At 46.1% G+C, this 12,655-nt stretch overlaps 1 protein-coding gene across 2 annotated transcripts in view; it reads right to left on the minus strand.

Moving 5' to 3' along the window:
- Positions 1 to 12,655, minus strand: part of TLL2 (tolloid like 2) — a 145,419-nt gene that overhangs the window by 42,981 nt on the left and 89,783 nt on the right. For both annotated transcript variants that reach the window (XM_035268617.3, XM_035268616.3), the window contains 3 exons: positions 10,470 to 10,648; positions 9,423 to 9,528; positions 1,468 to 1,592 (listed from right to left, as the gene is read on the minus strand). In XM_035268617.3, coding sequence (XP_035124508.3) covers positions 1,468 to 1,592; positions 9,423 to 9,528; positions 10,470 to 10,648 — 410 coding nt within the window. The remainder of the gene's footprint in view (positions 1 to 1,467; positions 1,593 to 9,422; positions 9,529 to 10,469; positions 10,649 to 12,655) is intronic.

The raw sequence follows: 12,655 nt of genomic DNA on the forward strand, positions 1-12,655 counted from the left end.
GCTTCTTATCCTTACATGAAAGTCAACCTCTGCATGGCGACTGCCTGAGCTTTCAGTTACTACTCAAAACTACTGGGAATTCCAAATTCCTGCAGGAAGGAATACGTGGAGAACCACCACTATCGGCCTCAGGAAATCCTGGGTATCAGGGCTTCAATATCACGTTACCGAACAACTGCCAGGCATCATGAGGATTATGCCTGGCAGTCAACACCCCCAAGGGTTACATGGAAATTATTTTAGGATAATCATCAACATTCTGCAAGAACAGAGACATTACTGTGTGGCTCCATGGTATTTTGCCATGAATCCTTTTGGGAAATAAGCAGCATAAACGTTACAACTGAATAAATACGTTGGCATTTCCCAGGGAATGCTATAAGGTTTCCTGTTCAATTCAGCAAGGCTATATGATATGTGTGTCTTATATTTCAGCCCTAACACGCCCCCTGATGACTAATAGCTGGATGAACACATTTTCTAGAGTTTCTTAAGGAAGCAAGCCCTACATAGCCCTTTGCATGCCTGGGATTCTGCTTAGTAAGGTAATGTGACAGCCCAGATTTTCTAAGATGGTTCTCACTTCAAATACTTCATCCCATGATCAAACTCTATGTCTGGTTTGGGGGTTTGGGAAAGGGTATGTGTAATGGAACTTCCTTCTATCCTCCTAAAGCCACTGAAATGGATTCTGACCCATCAGTGGTAAAAACTTGGCTGCCATAACCAATGCTTTACATTGAAGCTCAAGAGCTGAAAGGGGCCTAGAAGAGCTCAGACGGCGTGTGTATGATGCTGCTGCTGAAGCCAAGGGATGGAAGACAAACAGGGCAAATTCAAGGGGAAGGAACGCTTTCCAGTGGGCCGAGGAACAGACATTTGCTCCAGTCCCAGTGAACTGTCCCATCTTCAGTGGCAGACTCCTGGGCACTGACCAGCACTTGGATGGCTAGCAAAGCCCCAAGACCAAAGCAACAACCTGGTTGAGGCCCTGAGACTCCCTCCACCTTGCAGCATTTGGGAAACTCACCCCATCCTCCCAAAGCATCCTCCCTCACTCTTCATCTTCCTCTGAAATCCCGCTTGGTTCTTGTTTTTCCACATCCCCTAGTGCCATACAAAGGAGAGGTGCTGCTACCATTCTGCGGTGCACACAGCCGTGCACCCCGGTTTACTGCTGTTCTGCTCTGCCTTCTTCCCCTTCTGGACACAAAGGCTTTGCTAGAGAAGTCTAAAGCCTCTCACGAAATCACCTGAGGACTCTAAGACCTGTTATTCTCTTCAGTGCCTGCCACCGTGTCACCGTTTCACCTTTCTATACTGCCTAGCACCTCCTACCAGAAGGACACCAGAAATTAAAGCTGCCAAGGAATAGTCTCTTTAGGTCCCCAAATTGTTTTCCCAGCACAGGGGCCGTGCTTTGGAGATGCTAGGGAGGTGCTGGCAGTTCCCACAGCTCATAGTTACCTGGGCATTTGTACAGCTTCCGGGCTTGAGCTATGTCTCCCTGACTGAGCCGCACGCGCTGGCCAATGGTTGGCCTGACGCCATTGTCATCTCGACGGGGGAGGATGGTGTCTAAGAAAACTCCTCTACAGGAAGGGAAAAAAAAGAGAGAGAAAGAAAAGTTAAGGCCATCAGGCTGCCCATACTGGATTTCCAGTCTTCATTCCCTTGCCCATAACCCCATCCACATTCCTGCCTCTTAGCCTGCCTCTCCCGGGCTGGCATTACTGAAGCGGTTTCCTTCACTCGTGCTGGCATTTTCACATTCTATCTCATCAGCTGCCTCCTCGCTTTCCAGTGGGAAGAGGATTCTGCCAAATGTAAATATATGCCCTAGTGCAGTAGCTCAGGGCTTCCTTAGGGATGTGTACTAAGCATTTCCATGAAGCCCCGGCAGGTCCAGGCCCCAGGGCACCATGCTGCACATCTGCAGGGAGCTCCATTCAGAGAGATCATGGTGTGAGTGGCGCCCCCTGCAGTTGTGTGTTGGGAAGTACTATGTGTAGCTAAGTCGTGGATCTACCCTAGGGAGAGCTTGGGAATTGGTACAATGTGAGACTCTCAGGGGCTGGTCAGCAAGTGCAGGTTGACGAATTGGTGTTCAGAGTTTGGAGGCCCTGCTTGTAAGAAGGGAAATCACATGGAAAACAAGATAAATGCAGAGAACAAGAAGTAGTCAAAAGAGCCCTGGACTAGAGATTTCTGTTCTAGGTCTGTGTGTGCTTGGACAAGACCCTTCCCCTCTCTGAGCCTCTCTAAGCCTCAGTTTACCCCACTAAACGACAAGAAATTTGCTGAGATGGTCATGGCAGCCCCTTCTATCTCTAACATCTTATTCTACTCCTACTTGACTGAAATCTAAAATGATAGCTTCATTTCTAAACTAGACAAGTGGAAACCAGGATGCCAGCTGAGCGCTGGCCCTGCTGTGGGCATGGTTTACACCCTGCCTGCTGCCTTGTCTGCTGCCAGCTCTGAGCCTCCTCCTCTGCTTCCAGACCCTCTACCTGGGGCCTCTCCTGGATGTTAGGCCTCTTCTTGAATCAGTGCCTCCTCCAGTCACCATCTTGTTTTTTTCCTTCCCTTCTTAACTAAGTTTCTAGAAAGTATTGTCTCCATTCCCCGACTGCTCGCCTTTCATTCACTCCTCAATCCAACTGTGATATGACCCCATCAGCAATGGTCACCCTCATCTGCCAATGGACACCTTCCAATCTCTGTCTGCCCTCTCTCCAGCACTGGGACCTGCGATGCCCCCCTCCCTCCTCACTGTCTTCTCTCTGGGTCCAGGCCACGGCTCTCTCTGAGCAGTGTGACAAGAATCACTTCTGCTTCCCCCTTTGATGATGCCCCTTGGGTTTCTGCCCTCTCCCTCCCTCCTCTCTCTCCATGTTCCATCTGCTCCTATAGCTTTTAACTATCACCTGCAAGCTCACAGCTACTCCCCTGTTTCCAGCCCAGGATCCTCTGCTGAGTCCCCTGGTAACACCACCCCTGGGATGTCCTATGGGCCTCTTATATCCAACATGCTCAAAACCAAATTGATCAGACTAGACAAGGAAAATGTGGCACATATACACCACAGAATACTATGCAGCCATAAAAAATGATGTGTTTGTATTCTTTGGAGGGACATGGATGAATTTGAAAACCACCGTTCTCAGCAAACTGACACAAGAACAGAAAATCAAACACTACATGTTCTCACTTACATATGGGTGTTGAACAATGAGAACACATAGACACAGGGAGGGGAGCATCACATACTGGGGTCTGTTGTGGAGGACTAAGGGAGGGACAGCAGGGGGTGGGGAGGTTGGGGAGGCATAACATGGGGAGAAATGCCAGATATAGGTGACAGGAGGATGGAGGCAGCAAACCACATTGCCATGTGTGTACCTATGCAACAATCCTGCATGATCTGCACATGAACCCAGAACCTAAAGTTCCATCCTTCTCCTGCTCACTCCATGACCCCCGTCTCCTGAGCCTGAATCTGAAGTCATTCTCAGCTCCTCCCTCTTCCTCACATTCTCCTACCAAATCAGGAGTCGGGCCTTGTCCACCGCACCTTCTTTGCACCCGTTGAACCCACTGCCTCCCAGACCATTGCCATAGCTCAAGTGATCAGCAGTCTCTTCCTGAACTCTTTCCAGTAGCTTCTTACCCAGCTTCCCTCCATGAGACACAGCCACTTCTACTCTTCTGCTCCCCTCAGCCACAATGCTGCAATGGAATCCCAAAAATGCAAGGGGAGGCATGTGCCTCCTTTGCTTAGATCTCTAGATTGTTTGCTCACTGAGTTCCACCTTCCTCTGCAGTCTGACTCATTATTTTAAGCAACACTAAGCTCCTTGTAGGCCCCAAATATGCCCTTGCACATGCTATCATCTCCCTAGGCTGCCCATGCCCTGTATTTTTTGGTCTACTTGAACTCCTATTCATTTTTGGTCTACTTGAACTCCTAGAATGAACTCCTATTCATTCTCCAAAACCCCATCAGACATCTTTCTCTATTAAAAGTCTTCCCCAGGCCTTTTCTACTCCTCCCATCTGGAGTTTATCATCTCTTGCTCTGGGTCTCAGTCATTTGTGTAGCCTCTTCTTATCATACTATATTGTCTTCTTTAAAGAGTGGTGGTATTTGTCTTCTTTGCTAAAAGTAAGCTCCTCAAGCAGAGAGACTGGGTGTTTTATCTCTGTCCTTAGAAACTAGAGCATAGCAGGCCTCGAAAAATGTATCTTGAATTAAATTTGCAACCAGGATAAGGCACTGTCTTCAAAAAACTTTGCAAAATAGTGATTTACGTCCAAAACGGAACGCAAAAATGTACATATGTCACCTAGCTATTAGCTGTGCATGCTCTCGCTCTCTCTCTCTCTGTCTCTTTCAAGCACTGTTTCTGTTTCCCTAAATTCTGCATCACCTTAGAAAATACCTATTATCTCTTGTTTTTACTGGTTACATCACTTTGTTGTCTTTGTTTCCCTACAGACTTTTTTTTTCTAAATCAGATTTCAAGCTCACTTTCCAACCTTCGCATGTGAGAATCTAGATCATCTGTTGATTTCCTTTTCAGCATCTCTGTACCCAACATGTAACACCGACCTGCCTCATCTCTGGGTCTGGACTCCTATAGAGAAACTTAAGTGGAATCCTTGGCCTCCCTCACTGACTTTACCACATTTTAAACCACAAGTGACAACCCCGTGAAAAATATGAAATTCAATCATCGGCTACTCCAAAAACAGGCACTGCTGCCCTAATGGAAGGGCATTTTGAAGTTATTTTCTTGGTTCCCTTGCAGAAAGGAATTCTACAGTGCCAGCACAAGGGTAACCGCAGTCTCTAAGTACCCCACGCTACCTGGCCGCATCATGCAAACGACTTTGCCAGTGGGCCTGCTGTATAGAAGCCATGTTCTTGCACTCACTCATTGTTCATAGGACTTTCTGATATGCCAGGCCCTGCACTAGGCACTCTCCCTCCACCATCGTTCTTGCACTCACTCATTGTTCATAGGACTTTCTGATGTGCTAGGCCCTGTACTGGGCACTCTCCCTGCACCATCTCATTTCATCTTCATAACACTCTAGCAGTCAGGTACCATGATCACGAGAGCTCTCACTCTACAAGGGAGAAGACTGAGCCTGCAGAGCTGGTGACTTTCCCGGGGCACAGAGCTAGTCATGGAGAGAAAGGCCAGGAGCTCACCTCTGGCAATCCTCCTCCTTCCAGCCAGTGTTTCCTGCTGCCCAAGGAACAGAAGGCCTTACGATGCATCAAATGATAGAGCTAAGAGCATTGCCGACTTCAAAAACCAAAACATCAGGACAACATTGGCTCACACTCAGACCGCTCTTTGCTGCTGGACGTCCTCCCTTGCCAGCAGGAGCTGCCAGCTCTGGAAGATGTTTACTACAAGAGCCGTCCCCTGTGTAAACCACAGTGGTGATGTTCCTCCCCTCTTTCATGTAGGACAACTCTTAGCATTGACATTCTGCTAAACTAAGACAGAGTTCAGCAGATGCCTCAGGGAATAAAACTGTCAGCTCTGAGTTCTGAAACAAAGAGGCCCCTGTACAAGAGAACTGTCTCCTCATCTCCTGGACCTTTGCCCAGCAAAACCTCCAAAGAGACCGCTCCCCACAGCCTGGGTCCAACCAAGGGGGAGGGGAGAAGAACTGCAATAAACTAAAGGGAATAAAATTGGAAGGAGACAGCTCAATCATAAAGAGACACAAAGATTGAGTTTCCCATCAGCAGGGCACACCATTTGCCCGCCTCCCCAAAATAAGCATATGTTCTACAGGCTCTATTCTGCTCATTTACAGAATCCAAGATGAGGTACTGGCCAGCTGCAGGGTCTTTGTGACCAGGAGTAATGACATGGAGTTGGGAGTGGGGAAACTATTGACAAAATGCCAAAGAAAAGCCCCCAGTAAAAACCCACTAAACAAAATTGTTTTCTGAAAATCCATGCAAAAAGTTGGCAGAAAGGACAATGCAGTTATCCATCTTCAACAAAACAGATTTGCTGAAACCATTCAGAACTCTGGGGCAGAGGTAAGAAGGCAGCAGTGGCAGATTGTCAAAATAAAAAGTCACTCCTCCTAATGGCCATATCCTACTGCAACCTGAAGCTGCCATACCTCCTAGTAAGAGGCAGAGTCTATTCCTTCACTCACTTGAGTCTGGGGCAGGCCTTGTGGCTTGCTTTGACCCATAAAATGTGGCAGAAGTGATGTCATACAAGTTCCAGAGCTGGGGCCTTAAGAGGCTTGCGGCTTCCCTGCTTGCCCTCTTGGAACTCTGAGTCCCCATGCAATGAAAAGCCTGATCTAGCCTCCTGGAGGATGAGAGGCCACATGAAGAACCAAGGGACTCCTGAAGAGAACTGAGGGGCATGAACAGGCAGCACCAAGTGCCAGGCATGTGATGGGTCATCCTGGACTCTGTAGACCAGCTGAGCTGTCAGATGACTGTTGCTGTGGGCGATCCCAGGAAAGACCAGAGAAGAACAACCCTGACTAACGCACAGAATCATGAAGAGTAATAAGCTGCTGTTTTAAATCACTAAGCTTGGGGTCAACTACTCTGCAGCAGTAGCTAATGTAACAGTAGCAGGAGGGGCCACCTGCCCTTGGGGAGCTGCTCTGCTGCTAGCTGTCCATCCTCCTGTGTGCTGCTCCTGCTGATCTCCCTCCTAGAGCTTCTGGGGACTTTTGATGAGAAATTTTTATTTCATGGGTTTGGCTCAAGGATTTCTACCAGTCTGTGCTGATGGTTCACACTGACAATAGCGTTAGAAATGGTTATCCCCTGAGGGACAGAAGGCATGGCATTAAGAGTTAGTGATCTTAGAAATATATATATATATTAAAAAGAAAGGCAGGAAAAGAAGTGCTGGTGCTGTAAGCTCCTCTGCCTGCATCCTGTCCTGGCCTCTGGCTCCAGAGCTGGTGCAGGGCCTGGCACAGAGCAGGCAGGAGAAGGCAGTGCAGCTCCTACAACCCACAAATGCCCTACATGGTACAGACTTATAAATTCCCCTTAAAAAAGTGACCATCGCATTGGTGAGCACATGGAAAGAATGAGCATAATGGACATTTCTACTCTCACCTATTCCCCAACATTGCAGGTACCTTGACCCCTTTGAGCTCATTCATTAATTTATTCATTTAGCAAATATCTATTGAATGCCTACTAGGTGCCAGGCACCATGTTGGGTGCTGGGGACTAGAAGGGAATGAGATAGTCTCTCTTCTCAAGGATCTCAGTCTACTGCCAGAGAAGGAAATGCAACAGACAAATATGAATAAATTAATAATTATTAATAGACAAATTTAAAAGCAATATGAAGAGTTACGGCAGCTACAGAAATAAGACCCAAGGTACAAGCTTCTCTCTTGGGCCAACTTGACATAGATTCTCTGACAAAATTGACACTTGGTCTCTAGTAGCAGCCTGTAACTCCTGGATGATGGGGTGGGCCCCTGGGCATTCCCTGCACCATTTCCCAAACAGGTGAATCAGCCCGCCCCAAGACCCAAGCATCACACCCCTTGGATAGTTGCACACTGCACTGGCTTCCTGAGATTCCCTGCACACAGCCTCAGGGTGGATCCCTCAATGTCTCCGTTTCCTAATCTGAAAGAGGAGGCCCTTCCAGCTTCAGATTTCCTGTATGGCAGTGAATGAGATCATATCTGTCAACCCCTCACCCATCTGCATCTGAGATTGAGAAATTGCTACATGAAAGGTTGGAGCTGGAAGGGGCTCAGAGAACATCTAGTCCAACACTCTCATAAGGAAATTAAGGTCCGTGGAGGTGGAGATTTAACCATCACACAGCTGCCCCTAATTACTGTCTGCCTCCCTCAAAGGCAAGAGTCACAGGAGAACTACGACCAGGACTAGAACTGGCTTCTGGTTCTGAGAACCAGAACTGGTTCTGTTGGCTGTCTCTTCATCATACCATGTTTCTTCTAGTATCTTTGGAAAAGAGCCAGGAGATGGGCAAACAGGCCAGGAAGACTTAATTTCACGCCACTCCCAAGTGCTGTCGAAGATGTCAGCTTCAACATAACTCCACCCATCAGAGCTCACATCTGGGTGCAGGATAGAGATCATGACTAAAGCAGCTGTGTGGCCACAGGAACAGTGCCCCCTGAGAACTTGGGATGCTAAGATTTAGAGGATTTCTCCCACAATCCTATCAACAAATTCATCAACAGGATGCTTTCAGCAGCCTCACCCAAGAACCAAGGAGCTCTTGGCAAACAGTTTCCCTTTCACTCCCAAGAGCCATATGTTTTCTGAGCAAATGGTTTCCTTTCTTCTTTATGGACATGGAGACTCATGGAATGGATTATTTCCCTCTTTGCTGTGACTACTAGGAAGCACAGGGCAGGATTTGCTGCCAACCCCAACCAAGTGTACCTACCCTCACAGCATATACTCTGAGCACTAAACTTATTCGGGGACTCAACTTAGCTTTCTAGCCTCATTTTTCCCTCCTCCTTTCCCCCAGTTTTCTCACCTATTATTTATCTTTGTTATCCCATGTGTATATTGAAAGTCACCACAGATCCTTTTGGGGGAATGATGAAATAAACAAACAAGCAAGGAAACATCTGGTTTTAAAAGGAGATTGAAGAGAAAGTACCAAGAGAAAAAATACTTGTTCTGTGTGTCTCCTTTAAGGGTAGAAAGACCTATAAAATCGGGACAAGTAAGGAAAAGCTTCTACACACAAAGTACCTCCACAGTCTAGAAGCAGGGACAATACTGAAAAGCTCTAACGGCTGCTCGAACGGACCCTGCCCGTGCCGGCCCTAAATAAAACACCCAGTCCTACTTGAATATGCAGCTTCCGTCCTCTGTGACCTGCAGGTGGGAACCTGGGTCTTTGCTCTCACTCCAGTCCTCAGCTACCTGTGTGTGTCTGAGAGCTGGCTGGAGCCTCACTGTCTTCACCTCTAAAATGAATCGATGATTTACAGCCCTCCCAGCCCTGACACCGCCTAGTTTTCAATAAACCAAACCTCTGCTAGGAGAACTGCTGAGCGCCACCATGCTTCTACAAAAGATTCCCCCGACCCACTGGAAATTTTGCACAGAGCCTCTAAGTTATTATCCCAGCCAACCTCTCGATAATTTCCCTTTTCCAGTTTGCTGCTTGTGACATTAGGGCATGATGGAATGCCAGCTTCACAATGGGATTCAATCTTATTAACGGGAACCTGATTAGATTATATTTCACTGCAGCCCAGAGGCCACTGTATTTCAAGGACAGACAGGCCAGCCGTGCTAGGAGCATGCAGAGACCCACTCTCCGCAGACCTCCAGGAATCCGACCCAAGCCTGCACAGGCACAGTAAAACACAGACGAGGCATAAGCATAGATTCCGACCTTGAGAAGGTGTTCCGGGCGTAGTGCATGATGCTGTCAAAGTCGTATGTCTCTCCCAGAGAGCTCACTTCCCCAGCTTCCATTTTTAAGAAATTATACTCCTGACCTGTGACACAACAGTCTGTTAAGGCCTTTGAAAACCAAGTCGGGCACCTGAAAGGAGGCAGAGGAAGGAGAAGGAGGGCCCATAGCAACTTCCCAGGGCTCTCGTGGCCCAGTCAGTCAAATAACAGGGTTTGTAGTGGTTCTTGTTGTTTTTAATAATTGGAAATTTGAAACTTCCAGCAAGCCCTGTGTTCTCATCCCACCACCCAAGACCCATCCCCAAATGCCACTCGAAACTCTTTAAGTTTGCAGACAGATTAGTTATCAATTTGCTTGCTCTCCACAAAAAAAAATAAACAAAAAACTCTAATCTGGCAATTTGAAGAAACAAACAAAAAAAATGAATCACAGAGTTAAGTTCAACCCTAAATAGCTCACAATTCAGATTCTCTAAAGCATCTATAAAGCAATCATATTCTTCAACTAGCTACTTTCATGTTCAATATGAACTTCTATATAAAATTATTTGATATAAGGAAGTATTTTTTAAAAATCTAGACACTTTGTCAGTTTTGGGGCAGAAACACTGTTTTTACATGTGTTCATGTCCTAATCGTATTTCAGTTTCAAAAAATATGTCGCCTAAGTCAGTAAAAATGACTCATAAAAGCAGCCAGGAGAACTCTTTTTTTGGCTTATCAGCTCTGATGCTGCAACAGTGTTCTGGCCTACCGTGTTCCTTTCAGGAAATGGAGTTAGATTTCATTGTCCTTTAAAATATGGAAAATCATTTTGCTTCTGCTCCAACCTACAAACTATGGCAGGTGACCTCCAGGAAGCCACAGATGGACAGTGGTCACACTGGTGACAAGGGCCTGCACAACCGGGTCATTACTCCATATTTAGCATTAGCATAGCTCAGCTCCCGGCCAGCCCTCTCCTTCCCTCCTCCCTCCTGGCCCTGAGGATGCCACCTTCTCGACTCCACACAGGCCTCCTTACCTGGCTGGATGTTTTCCCTGATGATGGTGACATGTTGGTCTCTGTCTGGCCGGGTATGTTCATGCCAGAACCCAACCACATGGCCTAGCTCGTGAGCCACGATGCCAAACTTGTCACAGTTCTTCCCAATGGATATGGCCTGTGGGCCTCCTCCTCGGCGCCCAACATAGGAACAACAGCTGAACAATTGTGGGAATACCCAGGTCAGCAGGTCAGAAGACATCCAGAGCAAGAGGCAAGTCCCCCTCCCACTCTGTGTGTGTGTGTGTGTGTGTGTGTGTGCACATGTGTGCATGTAAAAGAAACAATTTCAGGCCAGGAGTGGTGGTTTACACCTGTAATCCCAGAACTTTGGGAGGCTGAGTCGGGCAGATCACCTGAGGGCAGGAGTTGAGACCAGCCTGGCCAACATGGTGAAACCCTGTTTTTACTGAAAATACAAAAAAAAATTGGCCAGGTGTGTGTGGCGTGTGCCTGTAATCCCAGCTACTTGGGAGGTTGAGGCAGAAGAATTGCTTGAACCCAGTAAGCAGAGGTTGCAGTGAGCCAAGATCGCGCCACTGCCCTCCAGCCTGGGCAACAAGGGCAAAAACTCTGTCTCAAAAGAGAAATAAAAAAGAAACAGAATTTCAGAGGTGAAAGTGCTCTCATTGTCTGAATTCCTCCCAATGACCCAATGCAGAAATTCCCTCCAAAAACGGTTCTTGACCTTTTTGTGGTTATGGGTCTTCCTGAAAAGCTGAAGAAATATATGGCCTCTCTTCCTGAAATAAAGTGCATACCATACCCCACCCCTCTACCCACAAGGTGCTGGAGTCCCTGCTAGGCCATTTTTAATGAAAAGGAGAAGAGACAGGGGACGGAGGCAGATGAGTGTCTATCACACATGCAACTTGGTGTCATCATCAGAGGAGGCTTAGAGATGACTCCTTTCCAGGCACAGTCATTTTTGTCAAATAATATTTATATACATTTTTGTAATACTAAAATTTATTCCATCAGTCTTCTATTAATGTACATCTAGGCTCTAACTCCAGTTTTTGCTATTTTAACAAGGCCTCAGGGGAGAGGGTGACCAGCGAAACAAACAAAAACAGCAACAAATGAAACAAAGAAGTGGTAGGGTAAATTTCTACCAACAGGATGAACGGATAAAAGGACATGTGCATTTGAGATTTGGACAGATACTGTCAAACTGTACTCCCAAAACGTTGTCTGTTTATATATTCACTAATAATATATTAAAAGACCTTTCTCTTTACCTAAAAGAAATCAGTCTATCGAAGAGATATCCACACTCTCTCATGTGTTCACAGCTAAGATTTGGAAGCAACCTAAGTGTCCATAGGCAGATGAATGGACAAAGAAAATGTGGTACCTATACACAATGAAGTACTATTCAGCCATAAAAAGAATGAGATCTGTCATTTGCAACCATAGGAATGGAACCAGAGACCATTATGTTAAGTGAAATAAACCAGGCACAGAAAGACAAACGTCATATGTTCTCACTCATTTGTGGGAACTGAAAATTAAAGCAATTGAACTCATGCAGATGGAGACTAGAAAGATGGTTACTACAGGCTGGAAGGGTAGTAGGGGACTGATGGGGAAGGCGGAGATGGCTAAAAAAAAAAGAGTACAAAAAAATGAAAGCACAAATAAGATATGCTATTTGATCACGAAACAGGGTGACTATAGTCAATAATAACTTAATTGTACACTTAACAATAACTAAAAGAGTGTAATTGGATTGTTTGTAACACAAAGGATAAATGCTTGAGGGGATGGATACCCCATTCTCCATGAAGTGATTATTTCACATTGCATGCCTGTATCAAAACATCTCGGGTACGCCACAAATATAAACACCTACTATGTACCCACAAAAACTTAAAAAAATGTTTAAGTCCTACTTACCCACTTCCTGGCCAACACTGGTTTTATCAAACTATTTTTGCCAATTGGATAGGTAAAAAATGGTATTTCACTGCACTCAGGCTAAATAGTTTTTCACATATTTTGTGTGATGTTTGTTTGTTTGTTTTTCCTGTGAACTATGTGATCGCCTCTTACCCCTGTTTTCTTTTGAGTTGTCCATTTTTTTATGATCGATGTTTAAGAACCCTTTGTAAATTAGGGAAACTTGTAGTCAAGAGTGTTGCAAGTATTTTGCTCACTTTGTT

This window comes from Callithrix jacchus, chromosome 12 (genome assembly GCF_049354715.1).
Source record: "Callithrix jacchus isolate 240 chromosome 12, calJac240_pri, whole genome shotgun sequence".
NCBI classification, from domain to species: domain Eukaryota; kingdom Metazoa; phylum Chordata; class Mammalia; order Primates; family Cebidae; genus Callithrix; species Callithrix jacchus.